We start from the raw sequence: 21,465 nt of genomic DNA, 5'->3' as shown, positions 1-21,465 counted from the left end.
GAGAAGATTTGAGGACTATCAACCGTACACCTCGCCATTTACGCAAGTTGGTATTTATGCAATACCCAGAAGCGGAGAAAATGCCTCCAGGTGTTGAGTCAGGAGTCTTTGCAAAGTTTCAGCTTGTGCTGCTAAATGACAAAACATGACCATCTACAGTAGAGTTGGTCAAACCTGACTTCTGACCCCCCACAGTGACCGCTGGAATGTCTCTAAATGACTCACTTCACTCTTTCACTTACTGCACACTGCTCTTACAATAACTGCAAGACGTCACATGCAATCACACACACATACACACTCCATAGTGCTACCCCTGCTGTATCCAGAATGTCCGCTCAGCTTGGGCAGTTTTGATTGTATTGATTGTAATGAATTTTCTGTACATACAATGATGAATATTAAATTATTGTTATTACTATTATTATTGCAGCCACTCTTCTTCTGCACACTGTGAGAGGGAGCAGATTATGATTTACTTTTTCTCATTTGAGTAATCACCTTTACAGCATCAAAAAACAGTATGATGATGATGATGATAATAATCAATAATAATAGTAGTAGTGATACGGATGATAATCCCGGGCTTGATGAGTGTCTCTTAATTTGTGTGTAATATTGTTGTAATTTAAGAATTTGTCAATATCTGAATCACAGAAAAAGGAGGGCACATTGTTGTGATACTTGGATACGTCTCACTCATTTCATCTTTTAACACATTTCAAAACTGAAGCTTTAATTTATTTTCTATTTCCCTCCATCCGGTATATTTGGTTTAATGAATGTACAACTGTGTGCTTTTCCTCACCTCCCCCTCTGCCTCCCTGTCTTTCTCGCTCACCTCTCCCTCCCTCTCCCTCTGTGTCTCTTGCTGTCTGTCTGTGTAGCCAATCAATGTGCAGTGCTAAACCTGTCAGTAAATAAAGCCTGTCGTTTTTGAGTGTGATGTTTAGAAGGAATAAACATTGCATTGATTAATAACTTATATTATTACTATGTTACTATTGGAACATTACCTGTAATTATTGATACAATGATGACATGGATAATGCTGACTAATTGTTATTGAGAACTGTCAGAAAATATTACAAAATTCATAATAAAAGCACTATATGACGTCTCCACAAGAGAGCTTTCTTGTTCGAGTAGATACTGAAATAATGCTATAATTTTGTAAAACTGTATTTTTGAATTGAGGTCCGACAGCTGGAGTTACTCATTTACTTTACAGTTTGATGCACAACACATAACTTTCCTATGAAATCTAAAACACTATTTTAGATTGAATTAACCAACAGTATATAAAACAAACTCCACCTACACCAACTTAATAATAATAATCTTATATTACAATATATAATCAGTGTACGGTATTGACTACATTATAAAAAATACTTCTTTACAAGTAAAACTACTGCATTCACAAAATGCATGTCATTATTTTAAAGCATAAATATATTAGCAGCATCAGTATATACGCAATGTATATAAGTATTGAAAGCAAAAGGGCTCATTATGCAAAGTAGTCAAGATTTATATTATTATTGTAATTCAAGTGTAGCATTCTAATGTTGCAGGTGTTTCATGTGACGCTAATTTTCACCAAATGTTGGGCATCTTTGTAACATTGCATTATATTTTATAAGACGAGGACATGTTTTGGGGAAAGATTTTAACCTGTTTAAAACTTGTTATAGATATCATAAAGTAGGCCTTTATAGACTGCCTCAAAAATGTACATATATAGGCAACTTGGGTAAATGTATCTAATTATATTCCTCCCCAGTGCATATAATAAATAAAACACTGTCAAAGATGCCATTTTGCATGATCTCCCCATGGTACTTCTACAGTTGAAAAGTAGTCTGCATTTCGTTACCTCCACTTAAATTTAGGCCAAAAGTTGCATGCAGGACTTTCACAAGTTGCTATTATACACATTGTATTGAGTATACAGAACGTAGAGAAAATCTAGATTTTACTGCAAATCTTTTTCGTCTAGAAAGGTGTTTCTGAGCCCACACTCCTGATTCGCCGGACTCTGATCTCCTGCGCATTGCGTAATTTACGCAAAACCTTCAACGTTACGGTCTATTTTTTTCCACGCAAGCCGTGACATCTTCTTACGTAAACCCGGTTTGAGAATACCAACCCATCGTAAAGTTCCGAGACGATCCTCGCGATCAGTGACGGGTTTTGTGGGTCATGGAGGAAGAAGGTAAATAAACCAGAAGCGCTAACAAACACACAGCGGCTGCTTTTCACGCGGTTACCGGGGGACGTCGGACGCTGCGGCAACTTCCGCTGCGCTACGGTCGGAGAGGACGGACCGGAGCGGAGGGACCGTCGGCCCGGTGACAGCAGCTGCACGTCGGCGGTGAGATGAACATCAAGCCTCTCCGGCTGCACACAACACCTCACTGGCCCTGCAGGAGCTAGCTAGCTGGCTAACACTTCGCTATTGTTGAGCGGCTAAACGGACCGTTAACGCTTTAAATCGTCTGCTTGAGTCTCAGTTTAATGAACGACACGTGTGCTGTAATAGAGGATATGCTCACAGGGACATGTACGGAGCTCAATGTCGCTGTTTGTGACTGAAGCCACAGTTAGCATCGGGCAAAACAATCAGCCGTCAGCGTGCACGCTGCAAACCAGTTACCTGCTTTGACACGTGACAGTGGTTTGACAGTTTAAATCAAATCACTGCATTCAGAGGTGCACGGTTGAGTATTTTCCTATAAATGGAATTATTGTCCCAATAAAAGTGGCTTATGTGTGAACGTGCAGGACAACAACACAAACCTCCTCCCACAGTTGGTGCACCCAGTGGGCTCGCGGTATGTAACAGGGAGGTGAGCACGTTAGGTGTTCGCTGTCTGGGACACTGTGTATTAATATCTCTGTATAATCCTCTTACTTTGACTCTAATCACCATACAGGACAGCAGCTCTTTGAATCAGGAGCAATAAATGGCCCTTAAATCGATAGCTATAACCTATAAGAGTGATATGCAGTCCACCTGTACACTGGACTCTAATATGCTCTGTAATGTTTTTAGGTGAACATTGCATCAGTGGAATAGAATGGAAATGAAGTGGAGAAGATGGGGAATTAAGTTTCTATTCCTGATAGTTCATTATGGAAAGTGTCACCATTATGTTTCCCTCCAGGGGGATAGAGAAGTTGAGTAGGCCAGCGTGTACAGCAGTTTGTCAGCTGCTCATCCTGGATATAGGTCAGTGAGATGAGCAGCATAATTTCCTCTAGGACCACATATTATTCACAGGGTTTGCCTATTAGGACTGAATCATTGTCATACGGATTTTTGTTATTGTTTTGCTTTTGGAGTGATCAGGTGAGTGATCATCAAATATCCTAAATGGGGACCAAATAGAACTTAAAATCAATATATTATTTAATACATGATTTCAGGTCTGGGTATTTTAAATTGGCATACAGATAGGTAAATTACAGGCTAATTTGTGATTTTGGTCTATACAAAATAAACTGAATTGAATAGATATCAAAATCTCAAGCAATTCGTTCAGTACCTTACTTGGAAATATCAAAAGGTAGTTGTGCGAAATTGTTAACTTCAAGTCATGTTTGTAGAGTAAATGTTGTCTTAACAAAAGTGGCCATGCCAAAACTGGGAGTCTTTTAAAAAAAAAAAAGTATATTAAGAAATACAAAATAAACAAGATAACAGAATTTGATAGCAATTTTCAGTACTGGACAGTTTTTTATATTTAGTGATAATATATTTATGGGCTCAGTACCAGAGAAGTATTTTTGGTCCGATACCAAGCTCTGTATAATAGTCAGTAATCAATAGTTATTTTGGTTGTAACAATAGGGTCATAATATAATGTTGTTGTTGCGAGGACTGCATTGCATGCAGTTACAAGCTACAATCCTCTGAATTGAAGTGAAATATGCAGTGACTGCTTGTGCCTGCCGGCCCATCATATCCACATTATTAATGGTTCACCCTAAGCCAGGAAATGACACGGGAAACAGCAGATGGCGCTTGACTTTGGTTATGTGACTATCTGTACTGCGACATTTTGAATAATGTAGAGAAGACAAAAGGTGATTCATTTTGACTGAATGGTCTAAAAAAGAGGATTCCATTAACTTTCTGAACACAGGCTGAATTTTGTGCAGATTGTCCAAACACAAACTGAGTAATTTACCTGCTCTTTCTCTTCTCAGCTCTCTTCTCAGGTGGTCTGATTGGGTTTGCCTCGTCCTTGTGTTGCCATGGCGATGCGGGAGTTGGTGGAGGCAGAATGTGGGGGAGCCAATCCCCTCATGAAGTTGACCAGTCACATGACCAAGGAAGGGGGGGCATGGCGGCACCACTCGACACCAACAGTGAGTAATTTGAACATAACCATTAATAGTTTGAATAGCGGAATTTATCATTCATATAATGTGTTGTCGGGAAATGTCTGTTTGACAACAGACGTGTCACTAGTTGTTCTCTTACCTCGTTTTTTTCCTTCTTGGTTCCTCAGATTCCCCCGTCTCCCATTGAAATTGCAACTGAAGAAGAGGTCAGCGCTCATGTTCCTTTACATATTCAGCATATTGTCTTGACTATGATACTTTATAATGTTTAGTTCAAGTCTCTCACTCTGAAGCGATTTCAGGTGTGTAACTCTGTGTATATCGGGTGCAATTTCTTAATATAGTAAAATAATGTTTTTATTTTTGCTACAGTTGGTGAATGAGTTCCTTCAGGCGCCCCCCCGACCGCCACACACATTTGACATGGGTCAGCTGTTGGAGGAAATGCAACAGATTGACCAGCAGAGCTACAGACAAGCTCCACAGAGAGGTGCGCTTGATTATTATGATTAGTTCTCATGTATTTTATATACCGGTTTCAGGTATTTTTAAGTGATTGTTTTCCACCCAACATTTTAAGCACCACATATTTCCATGTCATAGCTCCAGATGTGGCAGCGTTGGCCCTCTCTGGTGATTGGACGGCTGAGTTTCTCTCCGGTCCGGACTCGGCCTCCGCTCCGGGGATCATCGCTCTTGGTGACGCAGCAGATGCTGATTGGACGAAAGAATTTATTGCTGAGGCGGCAGGTAGTTTGAGGTTTTTTTATAGTTTTTATTTTTGCGCTCTGGACACACACTTTGCTTAATGAAGCCAAGTTCACACAACACAACTTTAAAGTTGTCAAACTGCTGTGTTGTTCACACACTGACGCCGACAGGTGCTCACAGTCTACAAGATCGTTATGTCGCAAAATCACACGTGAGAAATGACACGGGCGTCGTATTCATATTTGATGATGTTGTTACCGGCACACATGTTCTCATGATTTACCTCCTTGTTTACACCTACACACTATTTTCCTCGTAGATCAATCATTGTGTTATGTGGTATATTTATATGTAGCACACACAGGTAGGCTACAGGCGAGGCGACCCCTCTGCCAGGTTTCCTTTAAACCCGTCTCTCGCACTCTCTTTGGCTTTCACTCCCCGACAGATCCAGATATTTAGTATTCTAGATAGCTGGAAAGCGTCTGTGAACAACACATATTTCCTTCCTATCTGGAGATTTTGTCCTGGAGCTCCAAAAACTGTCGGCGAGAGGAAAATAACAGCCAAAATTGTGAAGTGTGAACGAGACATAATGAGCCCTCCATTTTTATGGCACCATCATCAGTCTGTCAGATCGACATCAATCTTTACTGACATCAGAGCAAACCTGCCTTGAATAAATCATTTTATTTTTGCAATGCGTGTACTTTTTTATAATGTTGCCCACCCGCTGTGTTTTCCTCCTTTTTTTTCACTTCTCTGCTCCAGATCCTGGACGCTGGGCGGAGGAGTATCTGGAACAGTCAGAGGAGAAGTTGTGGCTGGGAGACCTGGGAGACCAGGAGAAGGAATGGTAGGAACAGGACATGGATGGAGAGAGTTGAAAGTTTGCAGTTGAGAAAAGGCTTAATAGATACTTCAGGCACACTCAATGAATGTTGAGCGAAGGCCAGACTAAATGATAATAGGAGCACAGGTAGACAAAGGACAGCATTTCTAAACATTGAACCTGTTTTTCATGTCTACTTTTTGGGAGAATGTGTTTGTTGAGTTTGAATTTTTCAGACTTTAATTTTGTATCAGAATGTCCTTCTTTGATGTCTGACCTCAAAAAGACTCGCCTGTACAGCCTTCAACCTGAATTGAGTTGTTCCAGCCTTCATATGCTGAATGAAACAGAACAGTTCCTTCTAGTTGTGTAATTCCTCACAGGATGATATTAACATTGGCTTGTTGACGTTATAGGACGAAGGAGTACCAAGCAGGGGAGGAGCTGAAGCAGACAGCCAATGAGCTCGTCTCAAAAGTTGATGACCCCAAGTTACAAAACACTGAGGTGAGCAGTGGCTTCATGTCCATGTCACTCATTCATTGGATCATTAATCTTCTATCACCATATCCTTTCGCTTTTTCTTTTACGCTCTTGTAGAGAAGTTCCTTGGGAGCATGGTGCATTAGTAACTCTGATGACTTAAGTTTCATTCACGTTTTTCACGGTCATTGCCTTAGTTTGGATAGAAATTTTTTGGTTTGGAAAGGAACTAGCAGTGTATTTAGTATGAATCTGACAGATGGTAATGCTAAAATGCATTTTTGTTCTCATGTTTTTTTTTTTTTTTCGTTGTGTAGTTCCTGCGATTCATTAAGCAGATTGGCGAGGGCAGTGTGACAGTGGAGAGCAAGACAGACAAACAGCTCAAAGATAAAGCTCAGGCCGAGGAGGCTCAGAACTGGGCCTCCAACCTCAACCAGGTACGAGTCACTGCCCACTGAGGAGGGGGTGGTCACTGGAAACACATTGGGGAGGCACAGTGGTTCGCTATTGCACAGTATAGACTCTGCCTTGTGACTCATCACCTAGTTTCTGATGCAGAGTAACATTTTCCACTAATGTAACCAAAAGCAGCCGCTGCACTCGCTGAAACATGAAGCTCAATTCTGCACAGCATTGAAGATGGATTTTGTTCAGCAATGAGAGGATGAAGATCTGCGTCTTTTCTTCTGCAGCTTGTGTACAATCAAGCTCTGCTTATTCCCACCGTGACTCAGTTTTACTTCAGTTCTTGATTTTACTGAGGTTGTGAGTAATTACTTGGACTTCATCCACTTCAGGCAGAAAAAGTTCTATTTCGGTCTATTTCTGCCAAGAAAAGAAACAAGTCAAAAGTTAGATATGAATAACAAAAATAAAATTACTATTTAAAAAATGATGCACACTATTTTTCTTACAAATACATCATTTTTTAATAATTTTGATTTAGTAAATCTAATGTTTGACTAATAATCTTATAATTTTGACTTGGTAACAAGGGTTTTACTTTAGTTTTAAGATAGTTGGTGTACCTTTTTTTTTTTTGGCTCAATAGTTTTTGACTTTATTTCCTAATTTATTTAATAATTTTGACATAGTAAGTTATTATTTTCTATGAAATAGTAAGAACATTTAAAAAATTTTTTTGCGTTCTTGACCTTTTGTCTTTCAGTTTTTTTCTCATCCTGGCTGATTAGGGTGTCTATATTATGCTGTGCATGTGTAGCGCTCAGTCCTGTCTTTGATGAATATCTAACCACCATGGCTCCATTGTACTTATTTGCCCTCTAACTCTGACGTGTACTTTCCCCATTTTTTGACTTGCCTTCAAACTCTTGGCTTGCCATTCCCTCAATTAACAACCGCCATTCATCTATTCCTCCTACCACTTAAACTTCTCCTACTCTACCTACCCCTTATTAAAAAAACTCTTATTAACCACCAATCGCTCCCTCCGCCACCTCTTCCTCAAAACATCGCCCCATTCCCCACCGCCACCCCTCCTCGCATCATGCCATAGTTCCTGACGGAGACGGGGGGAGGGAGTCTTCCCCTGGAAGCCCCAGAGAGGAATAAGAAGATTGAGAAAGTTAAAGCTAAACAAGCACAGCAGTGGGCCAAGGTCATCAGGCAGGTAGGACCTCTGTGGTCGTGGCAGCGATAGTTTTTTTTAGTTTTAGCTACAGTTAATGCAGTGAGATAAGTTTTGCTTCTAGTGTCGTTGAGTTTTGTCCTCCACATACACGGTAAGATGCACCAAGTGTTTCATTTTTTTTGCTGCTATTGAGTGATTTTTCTATCTGCTTAATAAACCAGAGGTTCAATAAGAAGAATTGTTAGAAAGGCATGAGAGAAAATTAGCTTTTTCTGTGTTGGTTCTTCTTTCATCTCCTTTCCATTCACTTCCCTCTATGTTTTTCCTGTTTTAATGCCCCCCATCCTCGGCTCTAATATCAATTTTCATAGCGGGCCCGTTCTTACTCTGGTCAACGACTGTCATTGCTCCTCATTGTTCAACAGGTGTCGCACGACTCGGCTGAAGCCTGGGTAGATGAGTTTGCCACATCAGGACCGGATTTCCAACAAGCTAAAGCTGCAGTGGAGGTGATACAAGAATCAGTGACAACTTTAGCTCTAAAAACAAAGCTAAAGTACTGGATATTCAATGGGAGCAGTGGTAACAGAGAGGTTAAAGCACTCTGTGTCCAAAAAAAACACACCGCTGTCTTTCTCTTTTAACTTCGTGAACGAAACACAATCAATACACTCGTGTCTGTCCCTTGGAAAAGTAAAGGTCAATTTTGTCTATAATACAGGATGATATATGATGTGATGAGACTGTGAAGTAATGATGTGCATCTGTCATTTTGTCAGAGTGATGTGGATTTCTGGGAGAAACTACAGCAGGAGTGGGAAGAGATGGCTAAGAGGGACGCAGAGAGCCACCCCTGGCTGTCTGACTTCGATCAGCTACTCAGCACTTCCTATGACAAGGTAGCTGTCAACCTGCTCAGAACAGTTTACATGGTGGAGGATTTCAGCATTTTTGCACATACAGCTCTACTTGATGTATAAAAGGACATGACGTACAGATGCGTTACAGCTTCTCATGTGTTTGATTTTGACTCTGCACGATGCTCTGTTGGAACAGTTCACATAGAAAAATGTCCTCCATGTTTTCCTTGTGTTTGTCCCAGGGGTATCAATTTGAAGAGGACAACCCCTATTTATCCAACCCTGACCCGTTGTCAGAGGGAGTGAAGAGGATGGAGGCCGGGGACATCCCTGGTGCTGTACGCTTCTTTGAAAGTGCTGTACAGAAAGAACCAGAGAACCAGCTGGTGAGACTTTAACGGCCTATGGCTTCATTTTCATTTTTCAGTCCTTCACCCTCTTATTAATTTATGTAAGAACAATCCAAAAGGTGTCCTTACTCACATTTGTCTCCCCCACAGAGGGCAGTTGTAATAACGCTGTGGTGTGTGTACATTTATCTTCATTAAATTGCAGGCTTGGCAATATCTGGGAACCTGTCAGGCAGAGAATGAGCAGGAATTTGCCGCCATCAGTGCCCTTCGCAGGTTGGGAATCAGAGTTCCTAAATGCTCGTCATTTCAAATACAAATTAAAGTAGTGCATCTGAGTTTGCTGGGTAGTAGTTACGGTTCCTTTTTTTATTTTTTTTTTATATATAAACATATACATATTGCAGACATTGTTAAGAAACTGTAAATGTTATGATACTCATGGTACTCTTCTGTATTGGAATTAGTCTTGATTCACTCGGTTGTAGATTAATAATGAGCTGAATGGCTATAGGCAAGCTGTTTTTTTTTGCCTCTTTTTTGTAAACATCCACAACAAATTTGAAATGATTGCATACAAAAATGAACAAGTCTAAATTACCAGATAGATTCCATCTTGTTACCTGATCAATATGATTGTGTAGCGATCTTCCTGCTCAGATTGTTGTCTCTAAGTTACCACCTTGCCCAGTTTCCCCTTTATCCATACATGTTAACAGTAAAAAGAAACCTCATTAATTAAGCATTTGACCATTTCTAATGTTTTTGCTTTCTCAACTCAAAGCATGTCCTTGTTCCCTTCTCTGACTTGTTCCCTCTATTCTTTCCCTAGATGTATAGAGCTGAAGAACGACAACCTCACTGCTCTGATGGCGTTGGCTGTCAGTTTCACTAACGAGTCGCTGCACAGGCAGGCCTGTGAGACTCTTCGTGATTGGCTAAAGCACAACCCTAATTACCGCTCCGTGTGGGCGCAGAATGAGGGCGAACACCAGCAGGAAGGTGCCGGAGAAAGGGAGAAAGAGAGGGAGAGGTTCGGCTCACTGCTGCCAGAGTGAGTATCACACGTGTGATTTCAGGTTTAAACACGCAGATCAAGTCATTCAAGTGTTTTTCGTATATTTTATTTACTTCATCTTTTAACTCTTCGCCTCTTTTTTCCCCTGCACAGAGCTTTGTTTACAGATGTTCAGTCCCTGTTCCTGCAAGCGGCCAACTCCGACCCCGCCCAGGTGGACCCCCAGTTGCAGTGTGGCCTGGGAGTTCTCTTCAACCTCAGCGGGGAGTATGACAAGGCGGTGGACTGTTTCAGCGCCGCTCTGTCTGTCACGCCACAGGTTAGTGAAGAAGCTGTGCTGAGGTAGTAATGCCGGTCTCACATTGCATGCTCTGTCTGTTTCTGAGCTCTCTCTTCTGTCTCCATCAGGACTACCTGCTGTGGAATAAATTGGGTGCCACACTCGCCAATGGAAGCCGCTCTGAGGAGGCTGTGGCCGCCTACAGGAGAGCTCTGGAGCTGCAGCCCGGTTTCATACGCAGTCGCTACAACTTGGGAATCAGCTGCGTCAACTTGGGAGCACACAGGTGAGGGATACATTATTTGGTTAGTAGATTCATATTTTGCTTCAAAAAGGGTAATTTTAAACCAAAAACGTGTCTGTTTTTGTCTTTAAATGTTTTTTTTGCTTTAGCCACCATGTTGACTGCTTACTGTTACATTAGATTGATGCCATGAATGAGTGACACTCCACTGCTGTGGTATGAAAGTGTGGGGATGCTTCTTTGTAATGATTGTAGAATTACAAAAATAAGAAAATAAGGGTGAGGTTGTTCTAAACGTGAGCTAAAATTATTATTTGTGTAAAATGGGTGAAAGGAACATTAAGTGCCCAATGCAAGTTGTCAGACTAAAGGTTTTGAAGTCTGTTGGATTATTTGTTGAAATATGTAGTACTTGCTGTAAAAAGGTTTCACAAAATCACTAAACTACACAATCTAAATGTTTGTCTGCGCTATTTAATACCAGCAAATTATCTCTGTGTTGCTTTTAATTTGACTTGATTTATTTTTTTTATAGCTAGTGTTCTATTAAAACCTGACAAACCCTGGTGCAATTCAATCATTTTACTTCCACTAGATGGCAACAGCAGTTTTGTAAAACACACACAGTTGTCAGTTTATTAGGTACACATTCTGTTTAATTCAGCTGCTCTGAAATAAATCTAACTTTTTATGATGACTATAATGTTCAGTTTTGTTGAAAATGTCTCAGACGATGATTTAACTCGTTTGTGGTGTATTGCATCATACTGAAAGTTTCTTATATTTTGTCCACCCCATTTAATATCAGAGGATTCTGTCACTACAAATATTATCTCATTGGGCTCCAAGTAATTAGGAGAAGTAGTATGCGTTTATTTAAAATAATATCAGAAACTAAATGAGCTGTCTCTCTCCTTCATCAGAGAGGCAGTGGAGCATTTCCTTGAAGCTCTATCTCTACAGCGTCAGGCCTCTGGGGACGGAGAGAGAGCTGCGAGGGGACCAGGAGGTGCCGCAGCCACCATGATGTCTGACAACATCTGGTCCACCTTGCGCATGGCTCTCAGCATGATGGGGGAGAGCCCTCTGTACGCTGCAGCAGACCATCGGGACTTGGACACGTTGCTGGCTCACTTCTCCCAGAGAGAGGTGGACGGCGGGACAGAATGAGGTCCAACCAGGGGGGGGCTTATTGAGTGTGAGTGTGTTTTGCTGGGAGGTAAATGTCTGGGTGACTGAATGAAGCGAAGAGGAATCAAAGTGATAACGGTTACAGAGAAACAGACGAGGAAGACACTGTGAATTATCCACCATCCGAGAGACATCATCTTGTGGTTCTGTGCGCTTGAAGGACTTCCATCAAACATTGCAGTATTAGTCTCTCCCTGGAAGACGCAGCCAGCAGCAATACAGTCACGTCACTGTATTTTACATGTTTGACAGTCCTCATATTTCATCTTACTCTGTTAATCTGCAGAACTGGGTTCAATGTCACTTTTGTTGTTGATATGAAATTTGTACTCTGAGAAGAAAGTAAACGATTAAGAATGATGATGAATGCAATGTGGACAGTTTATTACACTCAACGCTCTCACAGTTTTTCTTAACTGCAGGTTGTAGGCTAAACTGTATATTCACTACGGTTATGTAGATTAAAGGTACAATATTAAAAAGAGTACAGCTTTTTATCAAAAGTGCTCCCAAGAGAAGGATTAGGCCAGTCCAGAGTACAAACTAATCAGACGTGCAGCAGTGTTTTTGTTTTTTGTACACATTATTTAATTTTTTTGTGATCAATTATCAACCAGGATATTGAACATTTGGACTGTTTCTGTTATGGTAAGGTGTGTGTGTGTGTGTGTGTAAAGTGTGTGTGTGTTTTGGATCGAATGGGGGATTTAATTGTGCATTGCGCTGATAATAAGATCATATAATTGTACTATGATTGAGGATGATTTCTCTGGGCTCCTCCCTTCTCTTGCTCTTTTTCATATCGCTCTTGTAAAACAATTTGCTTCGTTGTAAAATAATGCTATATGCCATATTGTGTATTGTAACATAATTGTTGCACTATAATTGTGCTCAGGCTAGTTGTATCCTGACTGCAATGTTTAATATAATATTCAGCAATAAAGCTTTGATTCCAATCATCTGGAAGTCCTTTTTTTCTGAAACGATGAACAAAATGACCCAAAAAAGTATTGCGAGCTGAAAAGAAACGAATGAAAAAACAATGTAAATCAAAATGGTTTCATGTAATGATAACAATGTAAGAAAATATACTTTTTACTTACAGCTGTACTTTTTTGTATTGCAGCTGTAAAGCATTATTCAGAATAAAGATATTAAACCTGTTCAAATTCATTCTTTTAAGTTGATGAGGCTGGCGTGATTATTAATACAATGAAAACAATCTGCAACTGCTGTTGCTGCTCTGTGGGTTGGAGAGAGACATTTTTTAATTTATGTTATGATAAAATGGAAATTGTAAATCTAGGAAATAGGAAACAAATTAATTGTGAGATGAAATGTGATAGACCTTTTAAAGTGGCATCTTCTGAGATTTTCATGGAAATAGATGTCTGTTCACTCACTAATGCTGAAGGATGTAACACTGGTGCCGAAAGTATTGTAACATGTATATATTTGCAGCATTATGGAGTCTGTGGTAACATTCCTGCCATTTATCCAGTTTCATTTTTAGCTATTTTTTTTGAATGAATATACTCATGATAATATAACTAAACACTGTACAGTAAAAGTCTATACATATTCGGGTAGAATGTATTTTTCTAAATACATTTCTGCAAAGATTGTATCCAAATATATTCATGATATATTATTGCGCTTTGTTCTCCTTGATTTCTCTTTCCCTTCTTTACGAGGCAGTTTGACTGTTTCAGCTCCAAAGTAACATTTCATTTTTCTCCCCTCACGTGACAAAAACAAAGCACGCATTCATTTTAAATTTCAAAAAGCGTTATCTGCGAGAGACAACGACCAGTTCTTGAACGCGCGCTCTAAGCCAATCAGCGTCGAGGAGGTGGAGCGGAAGCTGGCGTTGATTGGTTCGTTCAAAAAGAACCCCGTCATTTAAATCTTTAAAAAGTATTGAGCTTCCCCTGTTTATCATAAGTGTGGACTGTTGAGAAAGTGAGAAGAGTTGCTGCTACACGCCTGATCTACTATCTTCGTCTCGTCTTAGGTAAGGCACATCATATTTTAGAGAATGGACACCAAAGTAACCTGCGCTCTTTCAAATGACCGTCAAAGGTTTACGTTAACGTACTATCGTTACACTTAACCTACACGATTAAAACAAATGACGCTAAATGGAGAAACTTCACGCCAACAGACCTGAGCTAAGCTAGCTATTTGTTAACGTGCCAGCAAACGTTACCTTCGCTACTTCTTTAATTTTCAGCCAACTGCTGTTATGAAATGTTTGTGAATCGCTAGTAGACGTAGTAATGCAAGTAATACAGCGATGTTAAATTTAAAATCATGTTTTCTGTCACTGTACGAGGTTAAATCAAGGTTAACGTTAGTTCTGCAGCATTTACATGCACTCATTTGCATAGTTAGAAGTCAGGAGGGCACGTTTTTCATTGTCTGGAAATGTGCTTTTGATATATATATATATTCCTTAAATCCTGAAATATATCCTCTGTGTACTGTGTTTTTTACTTGTGTTGTGTTACCATGTTTTTATGTGTTACTTTTATGATCTTGTTATTGGACTCATTAAAAGGGTATTTTTGTATGTTCTATTTACCTGATCCAGGTTAAACAGCATCATGGGATCCAGTGAGAGTAAGTTGGTGTCTGCACCAATAAAACCAGAACCGGCAATCAAAAACAGCCGGCTCACTGATCTGATGGATCCTCGTTCTCCTTCAATAGTAATTGATCGTACACCCATTCAGGTAGGTTACCTGGCTGACATGCTTTCAGACTGTGTGTGTGTGTGTGTGTGTGTGTGTGTGTGTGTGTGTGTGTGTGTGTGTGTGAGAGACACACTTAAACGGGTTAACAATACTAAATATTCTCCCTAGGTTGATGGTCTTGTTCCCAAAACCAAGTGTCCACTGGCATTCACTGATCCCCGCTCACCTACAATTGGTGTTAACCGCACCCCTGTCAGAGAAGCCATGAGAGGTAACCATTTAGAAAAGACTAATGTTCTGCTAGACTTTTTTTTTTATTTTTTTACCTGCAATATGTCCTGTAACGTGATGTTCCTGCATTTGCCCCTACAGCAACAGTCGGGTCCTTTGCCCGCCGCCTGGGCATGTTTTTGCACAGTGAAACCGAAGGAAAACTCCATGAAGCCCCTCAGAAATGCTTCACTGATGCCGTGGACGAGGTGGAGGGTGAAGAGCTGGCTTCCACCGAGCCCCTCATGTCTCCGCAGCCTTCCCACAACTTTTCCTCCCTGGCTGAGCATGCTAACCTGGCCACCGCTGTGCAGCCCCCTCTCAAAAATGTTGTTTTTGATAAACCCCAATTTGAGGTTGAATTAGAAACTGAGGCAGACATTAGCCTGGAGGAGGGTGAAGAAGCAAGAGAGTCTCCTCTTCACAAGAGACTGAGCATGAGCCTGATAACGTACCATGAGGGAGAAACCTCATCCCAGATCTTTGCTGAGGTGCACCATGACAGCGCTTCATCCCCAGTGTCTGTTGCAGATGTGGAGCCACTCGAGGACAGTGTGGAGCATTCGTATGCCCAACCTTCTGTCACTGTTGAACCAGAGACCCCGGTTGAGCCTTCCCTTCCCTCTGATTCAGATGGTTCCCCTGCACAGTCTGAGAAAGCAGAGCCATCTTCTGAAGAAACCGCAGAGCCATCTTCTGAAGAAACCAAAGAGCTTCTTGAAGAATCTTCTTTGCCTTCTACACCAGAGACACCGACTGTCCCCAGCCCAGAGCATCCACAGCTCCGTACCGGCATCCGCTGCCCCACCTTTGACCCAAAGAGCCCCAGTCAGGTGGTGTTCAAGCCGCAGTGGTTGGGGAAAGGTTTTGGCGCCACTGGGCTGAGAGCTAGAGGAGTGCAGGGTGGAAAAGGAGGCTCCTCCCCTCTTGCTGTCCAGATGGCCGTGAAGAAAGTAACCAACGAGAACAAGCGACGGTCTGGAAAACTAAAGCAGAAAGGTGTGTAGAAAGTTTGTGGCTTTGCGTTATCGCTGATAAGATGTTGTTGCTTAACGTTTTCTTTCTTTTTAAGGAACCGAAGGTCGCTCCCCACTGCAGATCCTTAAGGGGACCAACTCACCCCGGCAACAACGTCCTCAGGTATAGTTTTTACAAACATGCACTCCCTGCTAGTGACGGCTACGCTCGGTATACACTGGAACTTAATTTGAACCGGTAGTGACGTTGAGTAATTTAGTTGTCCTGAAGTGAATTCCAGCATGGAAAGGTAATAAGTTGCTGAGATAACGTGACGTGTCCTCTCCGCTTTCCAGGCGAAGCTGAAGGTGTCCACCCCAGATAAGCAGCGACTGGGACAGATTGACCGCAGAGTGCTGGCAGCGTCTTTGGATAAGGAGAACAGATGATTCACTGCAACGTGTACAGAATCCGACCGCTTTTATATCTCTTAAAACAAGCTTTTATGTGTACAGCTTTCTTTTTTTTTATTGATTTTTGTCCTGTGTCTGTTTTTATTACTTATGTTTTCTATCCTGTTTTGGCTTGTAAATATAAATATAATTATTTGCATACTTCAGCTTTAACTCTTTATATTGGTTGTAAACTACTTCTGCTATCGTTTGTCATTTGCTTTCCTTTTGTATTTGGATGTCTTTTTTTATAACTTAAATTTCTTAACCAAATTGTAAAATTCCTGTTCTTTATTGCTCAAACAGAATAAAAGCTTAAAACTAATTTTTTGTTCATTTTGTTAAAAATATATTGAAGAAATATTCCATTGACCTTCCATTTGATCCACATAATGCCTTGACATTTATTTATACCAATAGATTGTATGAAGTCAAACACTAGAGGGACCCTGAACTACTACTTTTTCAGTTCAGCCTTCATGGAGATTCTTTCAGAGCAGAATTACATTTACAATGAACTATTTACTGGTAGTATTTCATGCCTCACTCCATATCCAGTGGGATTGAAATATGTTATGAACAAAACTAAGACTCAACTCAGCGTGTCAGAAATGAACAGTTAAGACTTGTGTAATGCAGAATCCCATGTTTATTGGACAGTCTAAGAAAGGTAGTATTGCTTTATTTTGCAGAGTGAATCCAGTGTTGGAAAAGAGGCAGTCCAAATTCTAGTCAGAACTCAGATATGTATTTTCTGTATGTACACAAACTGTCCTTGAGGTTCATCTTGTACCATGCAGAGGAAAAAGTAAGCGGTCACATACAGATTCAGATGTATTGTTCATATGCACACAGCAGTTATCATACATGTAACACTCATACAAATAGTCCTCCTGCCCTGAGACAAATGGGGTTATCTTTTTTGTAAGTGCTTAGTGAACCATGAAAACCATTTTTATTTTTTTATCCCATCTGTCAGTGCAACAGTTTACCCAAAGCACTTTGCAGGTCTAGCTACAAGGGAGGGGGGAGGGGAGACCCCAAATCCTGGTAAATATTGTCCATTAATCACATACAAATCAACTTGACACTAATATAAACATCTGCAAACTAGCACACTATTTTAATTTAAAGTTAGAAAATGTAAAGAAAGTAAATGTAAGCATCTAGGGAATCTACCAAAACTAACAACAAACAAGTCTGAAACAAAAACAATGCAAATGCTCATATTATTCATATGATGTAACTTATGCTTTGATATAAAACATATTAGTATAGCTAGTGTGAACCTTCACAGGCTGTAACTTGACATGTATTCAATTATTTCTCATCCAGCATGCTACCATCTCTATTTGGCAATTGTTCTCATTGGGTGACCTCTGAATTGCTGCGATAAATGTGCATATGTTATGGTTATTTTAACCGCAATATATTAAACTATGAAGAGGAATTATCTTTTACTGAGACGCCCACCCCATGTCCCACCCCTAAATTCCCCCATAACGTGAGAAGAAAGGTGAGAGGAGAAAATCTTCACATTACAACCCCTCTCCAACATTAGATAGGACTTGGCACAATTAAAATACCCTCTTCTCACCCTATGCGAATCCCCCCCTCAAACTCCTGTTTCTTTTTATCTTCTTCACTTTCTACCAGACTGATAATCACTGCTCTCTTTCTGCTCGCTGGTGAGGAACAGCCTCAGTTCCATATCTTGAGGAAGCTGTCCCAGGATCCTGTGCAGCACGCCATCCCATCTGAGGAAACCCCGATACAGCTCACTCTGTTGTCGTGACCAGCCAGCACTCCTTGACCACGGCACAGAAGAAAAATCCTGATGTGAGCTGAGCAAAGTACCACTGAAAAATACCAGTGACACGACACAGATGCAGAACACTCCGTCCGATATCAGAAGCTTAACACCGGAGGTTTTAAATGCTTTGAAATCGGTTTCTAAAACCACTTAACATCTCTAAGTTCCACCTGTACTTACCCACTCTCTCAGATTTCAGTGTGTCCCAGATGTTGACGTTGAAGTCGTCATAGCCAGCCAGTAACAGGCGTCCAGACAGGGAGGGGGCCAGGGAGGTGACCCCGCACATGATGCTGGAGTCCTGGTAGGTGATGAGCTCCTGGTCAGCTCGCAGGTCGTACAGTTTACAGGTGGCGTCATCCGACCCTGTTATCACTGCGTGACCATTGGGGAAAAACTGGAAGAAAGAGAAGTGATGAGAAACTATAGGCCTCCTTTGAGCAAAACTAAAAGGGCTGAGCTTTGATACGCAGAGAGGTGGAAATATTTCTCATCCTCACCCCAATTGCGTTGATGTCACTCTCATGGCCGCTAAAGGTCTGTCTGCATTGGGCCTCCCGGATGTCCCACAGTTTGGCTGTGAAGTCACATGCCCCTGAGATGAAAAACTTGAAGTCTGGGGACACGGCCAGGGACATGCAGTCGCCCTGGTGTCCTGCAAAGACGGTCTTTTGGGTCCCGGTCTCAATGTCCCATAGTACGCTAGAAGGAGACGATATTTGTGTATGTTTTAACTACAGAGATAAAAGTTGCAATGTATTTATATATATATATATATATATATATTCTTACCAAGTGCAGTCTCCAGAGCTGGTGATGATCTCACTGTCACTGAGGAAACGGCAGCAGGACAGGTAACCTGTGCAACCAAAGAAATACCATGTGAGGAGTAGTGTAAGTGAATTAAAGGAGGACTCAGTCAAGTTCAATCTTAAGAGCATCGGTGACTTCAAGAGATTTAACTTATCCTACCTGTGTGTGCTGCCAGCTCACGCATGACCTTGACGTTCCCGTCCTTGCCCTTGAGGTTGTAGATGGAGCACATGTTGTCCAGACCGCCACAAGCCACAAGGTTCCCCGAAGGTGCATAGGAACAAGTCATCACCCACGAAGACTTGAGCGGGATGGCATTCACCTGGGGACAGAAGACTGGTGAAACTCTTGTTTAACATGTTTGACATGTTAAGGGATGATTTACCCTGAAAAGATTGTTTCAGAAAATATGAGGACACCCTTGCTCTTAATTCATAGCTTCTGCCTTGATTAACATCGATATTACTTTGATTATGAATCCAAACTAGTTAGGCCTATTACACTGCTATAGTTATGGCAGTTCAAATGGTTGTTGATCACCAGTTACTGAAGCACATCTCAAGGTTTTTCTATGTTTAATTGGTTTATAGATAAAAACAAAAAAATATTCTTAACTCTTTTTCAAAAAAAATTATTTTATGTTTAATTCTTTTAATGTCATGTATTGAAATGTCAGGGCTATTTGGGATATTACTACTAAGAAAACAATCTCTTTTGTATTGCAAGAAAACTGCAGCTGATTTCATTTTACTATCTACTTTCAGATTTAAAATAATTTTACATGCCACATTTTTACCTTTTTTCTTCAAATTCTCTCCCCTCATCTTATTTAGAAAAACAACAGAAAAAAATAAAAGCCTATCGGAAAATGAGGTATATGCATTAGGTGTATTTTACGACATACGTTGTCTGTATGTGCTGAATTTAGCTGAATTATTTGTCTATTGCATTTTATCAACAATAAAAAAAAGAGGTTTGTTTCATTTACTGCTCCGTTTTACCTGGGAAAGCAAATTAATGGATTAATTTGGGGTATATTTGCCCTCATCTGCCATCGCCGTAATGATGATAGACCTCTCTTTTGCTCTTTCCTACCTTGTTGGTGGTAATGCTGTCCCACACTATAAGTTTTCCATCTTGTGAGGCACTGACACACAACCTGGGGGTGTAATAATGACAGCGATATAAAAAAATATGAAGAAAAAAAACATGATAGGTGACATGTAAACTGAAAAATGAAAATTTTGTATTATAAAGCCTAAGTGCTGTGTGGGACTTCACAAATATACAATGTATAGACTACGTCATAGTGTGAAACGTAAATATTGTTAAAAAGTCCCAGTGTATTTCCTGTTGCAGTGTATGTGAATCAGCTGACAGAAAGTAAACACAAGATGTGGCCTGGAAACGCGATTTTGTCAAAACTTTCAAAAAACAGAGCGGCTGAGACTGAATTCAAGTATATTCAGACAGACAGAATAAACATTAATGCTGAACGTATTCTAATAGAAAGCCAAAATCTGAGTATGAATGTGGAAAGTATAACAATATGTCTCCTCCTATTAATTCAGAAATCAGATTTACCCATCAGAGTTATATTCATTGTTTTTTTTCTTTTCTTTTTGTGCTTAATATAATGAGTTTAATATAATGAATTATTTTACTATAGCCAGATGTTGCTGTGAATTGAATACGTGTACAACATGCTGTGTATTTACGTGGAGTCAGCGCCCCAGTGCATAGCGTAGATCTTGGCGAGGTGACCCCTGAGTGTTTTCCTGGTCTTCAACTGGACGCGCCCCACCACGGTGGTCCCGGCTGCTGCTTCTTGCAGCGTGGTGTCCTGCACCGTCTTACGAGCTGCCTGAAGAGCGGACACAAACACGGGCACACCGGTTACTGATGTGGTTATAAGTATTTGGGGAAAGAAATGTCTTCAGGTCAAAGTGAAAAGCAAAAGCCACATCATGATGATGATAAATACTGCGGGCAGCCGAATGGGTTAGTACAGAGGATATGGACGGGCCTACTGACAGTGATCTGGTCTTTGAGACTGTCCGCCTCCTTTCGCAATTGCTCCATTTCACCCATGGCGATGGTTGTTAGGTGCTGTCACCAATGGAGATAGGAGAGATGGCAGGAAAGCTGATAATCCTGAAATGAAGAAGAAGAAGAAGAGAGGTGGGGAAAGTACAAAAACAGTTACTCAGATATTATTCAAGAAAACAGTTGTGATTTGTATGATTTCCAGTAATTTCTAGCATTCGCTGTATAAATACTTCATGCTGGAAGTTTACCTGCGCGCTGTTTAATCCTCCCTAGCTCCAGTCGCCAACTGAGTGCTATTTTGCAAGTCAAACTGGTCCTCGTCTACTTTGCAAATGTTCATGAACACGCAAGAGCACACACAGAACAAACCTACGCACGTCACACGCACGCGCAGACTGCATGAATATTCACCACGACATTATTAACAGCAAAAGTATTTGCTCTTCAGATGATGTGAGGCCTAATGAGAGCACACATCCTCACCCTGAATGTAAACACA

At 40.8% G+C, this 21,465-nt stretch overlaps 3 protein-coding genes across 4 annotated transcripts; 2 read left to right on the top strand and 1 right to left on the bottom strand.

Annotated features, from left to right (window-relative positions):
- Window positions 1-4,241: 4,241 nt before the first annotated feature.
- pex5 (peroxisomal biogenesis factor 5) lies at window positions 4,242-12,866 on the top strand. Its single transcript, XM_079227150.1, has 16 exons — window positions 4,242-4,377; window positions 4,521-4,559; window positions 4,726-4,843; window positions 4,957-5,103; window positions 5,836-5,920; window positions 6,313-6,403; window positions 6,697-6,819; window positions 7,899-8,012; window positions 8,399-8,482; window positions 8,753-8,872; window positions 9,076-9,219; window positions 9,389-9,459; window positions 10,016-10,237; window positions 10,355-10,520; window positions 10,610-10,767; window positions 11,649-12,866. The coding sequence occupies exons 1-16, from the start codon at window positions 4,264-4,266 to the stop codon at window positions 11,893-11,895; spliced, it is 2,043 nt and encodes a 680-aa protein (XP_079083276.1). The 5' UTR covers window positions 4,242-4,263; the 3' UTR covers window positions 11,896-12,866.
- Window positions 12,867-13,883: 1,017 nt separating this feature from the next.
- On the top strand, window positions 13,884-16,587 carry cdca3 (cell division cycle associated 3). Its single transcript, XM_079227144.1, has 6 exons — window positions 13,884-13,930; window positions 14,510-14,651; window positions 14,781-14,883; window positions 14,985-15,881; window positions 15,955-16,022; window positions 16,196-16,587. Exons 2-6 carry the CDS (start codon window positions 14,523-14,525, stop codon window positions 16,286-16,288), a joined length of 1,290 nt encoding a protein of 429 aa, XP_079083270.1. The 5' UTR covers window positions 13,884-13,930; window positions 14,510-14,522; the 3' UTR covers window positions 16,289-16,587.
- Window positions 16,588-16,938: 351 nt separating this feature from the next.
- On the bottom strand, window positions 16,939-21,008 carry gnb3a (guanine nucleotide binding protein (G protein), beta polypeptide 3a; the record flags this gene model as incomplete). Of its 2 annotated transcripts, none has more annotated exons than XM_079227146.1 (8): window positions 16,939-18,099; window positions 18,285-18,501; window positions 18,605-18,806; window positions 18,897-18,963; window positions 19,077-19,239; window positions 20,013-20,076; window positions 20,636-20,777; window positions 20,948-21,008. In XM_079227146.1, the coding sequence occupies 8 exons, from the start codon at window positions 21,006-21,008 to the stop codon at window positions 17,993-17,995; spliced, it is 1,023 nt and encodes a 340-aa protein (XP_079083272.1). In that variant the 3' UTR covers window positions 16,939-17,992. The 2 variants fall into 2 exon arrangements, with proteins under 2 accessions (XP_079083272.1, XP_079083271.1); XM_079227145.1 differs by having other exon boundaries at window positions 20,636-20,781; window positions 20,952-21,008.
- Between the last annotated feature and the right edge of the window lie 457 nt (window positions 21,009-21,465).

Source organism: Taurulus bubalis (genome assembly GCF_910589615.1).
Source record: "Taurulus bubalis genome assembly, chromosome: 12".
NCBI classification, from domain to species: domain Eukaryota; kingdom Metazoa; phylum Chordata; class Actinopteri; order Perciformes; family Cottidae; genus Taurulus; species Taurulus bubalis.
Note: the sequence above shows the minus strand (reverse complement) of the source record. Positions and strands in the feature narration are given on the sequence as shown.

Excerpts from the sequence above, each read along its gene's own strand:
- cdca3 (XM_079227144.1), top strand. The coding sequence starts at position 14,523 with ATGGGATCCAGTGAGAGTAAGTTGGTGTCTGCACCAATAAAACCAGAA. Across the intron at positions 14,652-14,780 it reads TTGATCGTACACCCATTCAG|GTTGATGGTCTTGTTCCCAA; the intron begins GTAGGTTACCTG and ends TATTCTCCCTAG. Across the intron at positions 15,882-15,954 it reads TGGAAAACTAAAGCAGAAAG|GAACCGAAGGTCGCTCCCCA; the intron begins GTGTGTAGAAAG and ends TTTCTTTTTAAG.
- pex5 (XM_079227150.1), top strand. The coding sequence starts at position 4,264 with ATGGCGATGCGGGAGTTGGTGGAGGCAGAATGTGGGGGAGCCAATCCC. Across the intron at positions 4,844-4,956 it reads CAGACAAGCTCCACAGAGAG|CTCCAGATGTGGCAGCGTTG; the intron begins GTGCGCTTGATT and ends TCCATGTCATAG. Across the intron at positions 9,220-9,388 it reads AAGAACCAGAGAACCAGCTG|GCTTGGCAATATCTGGGAAC; the intron begins GTGAGACTTTAA and ends ATTAAATTGCAG.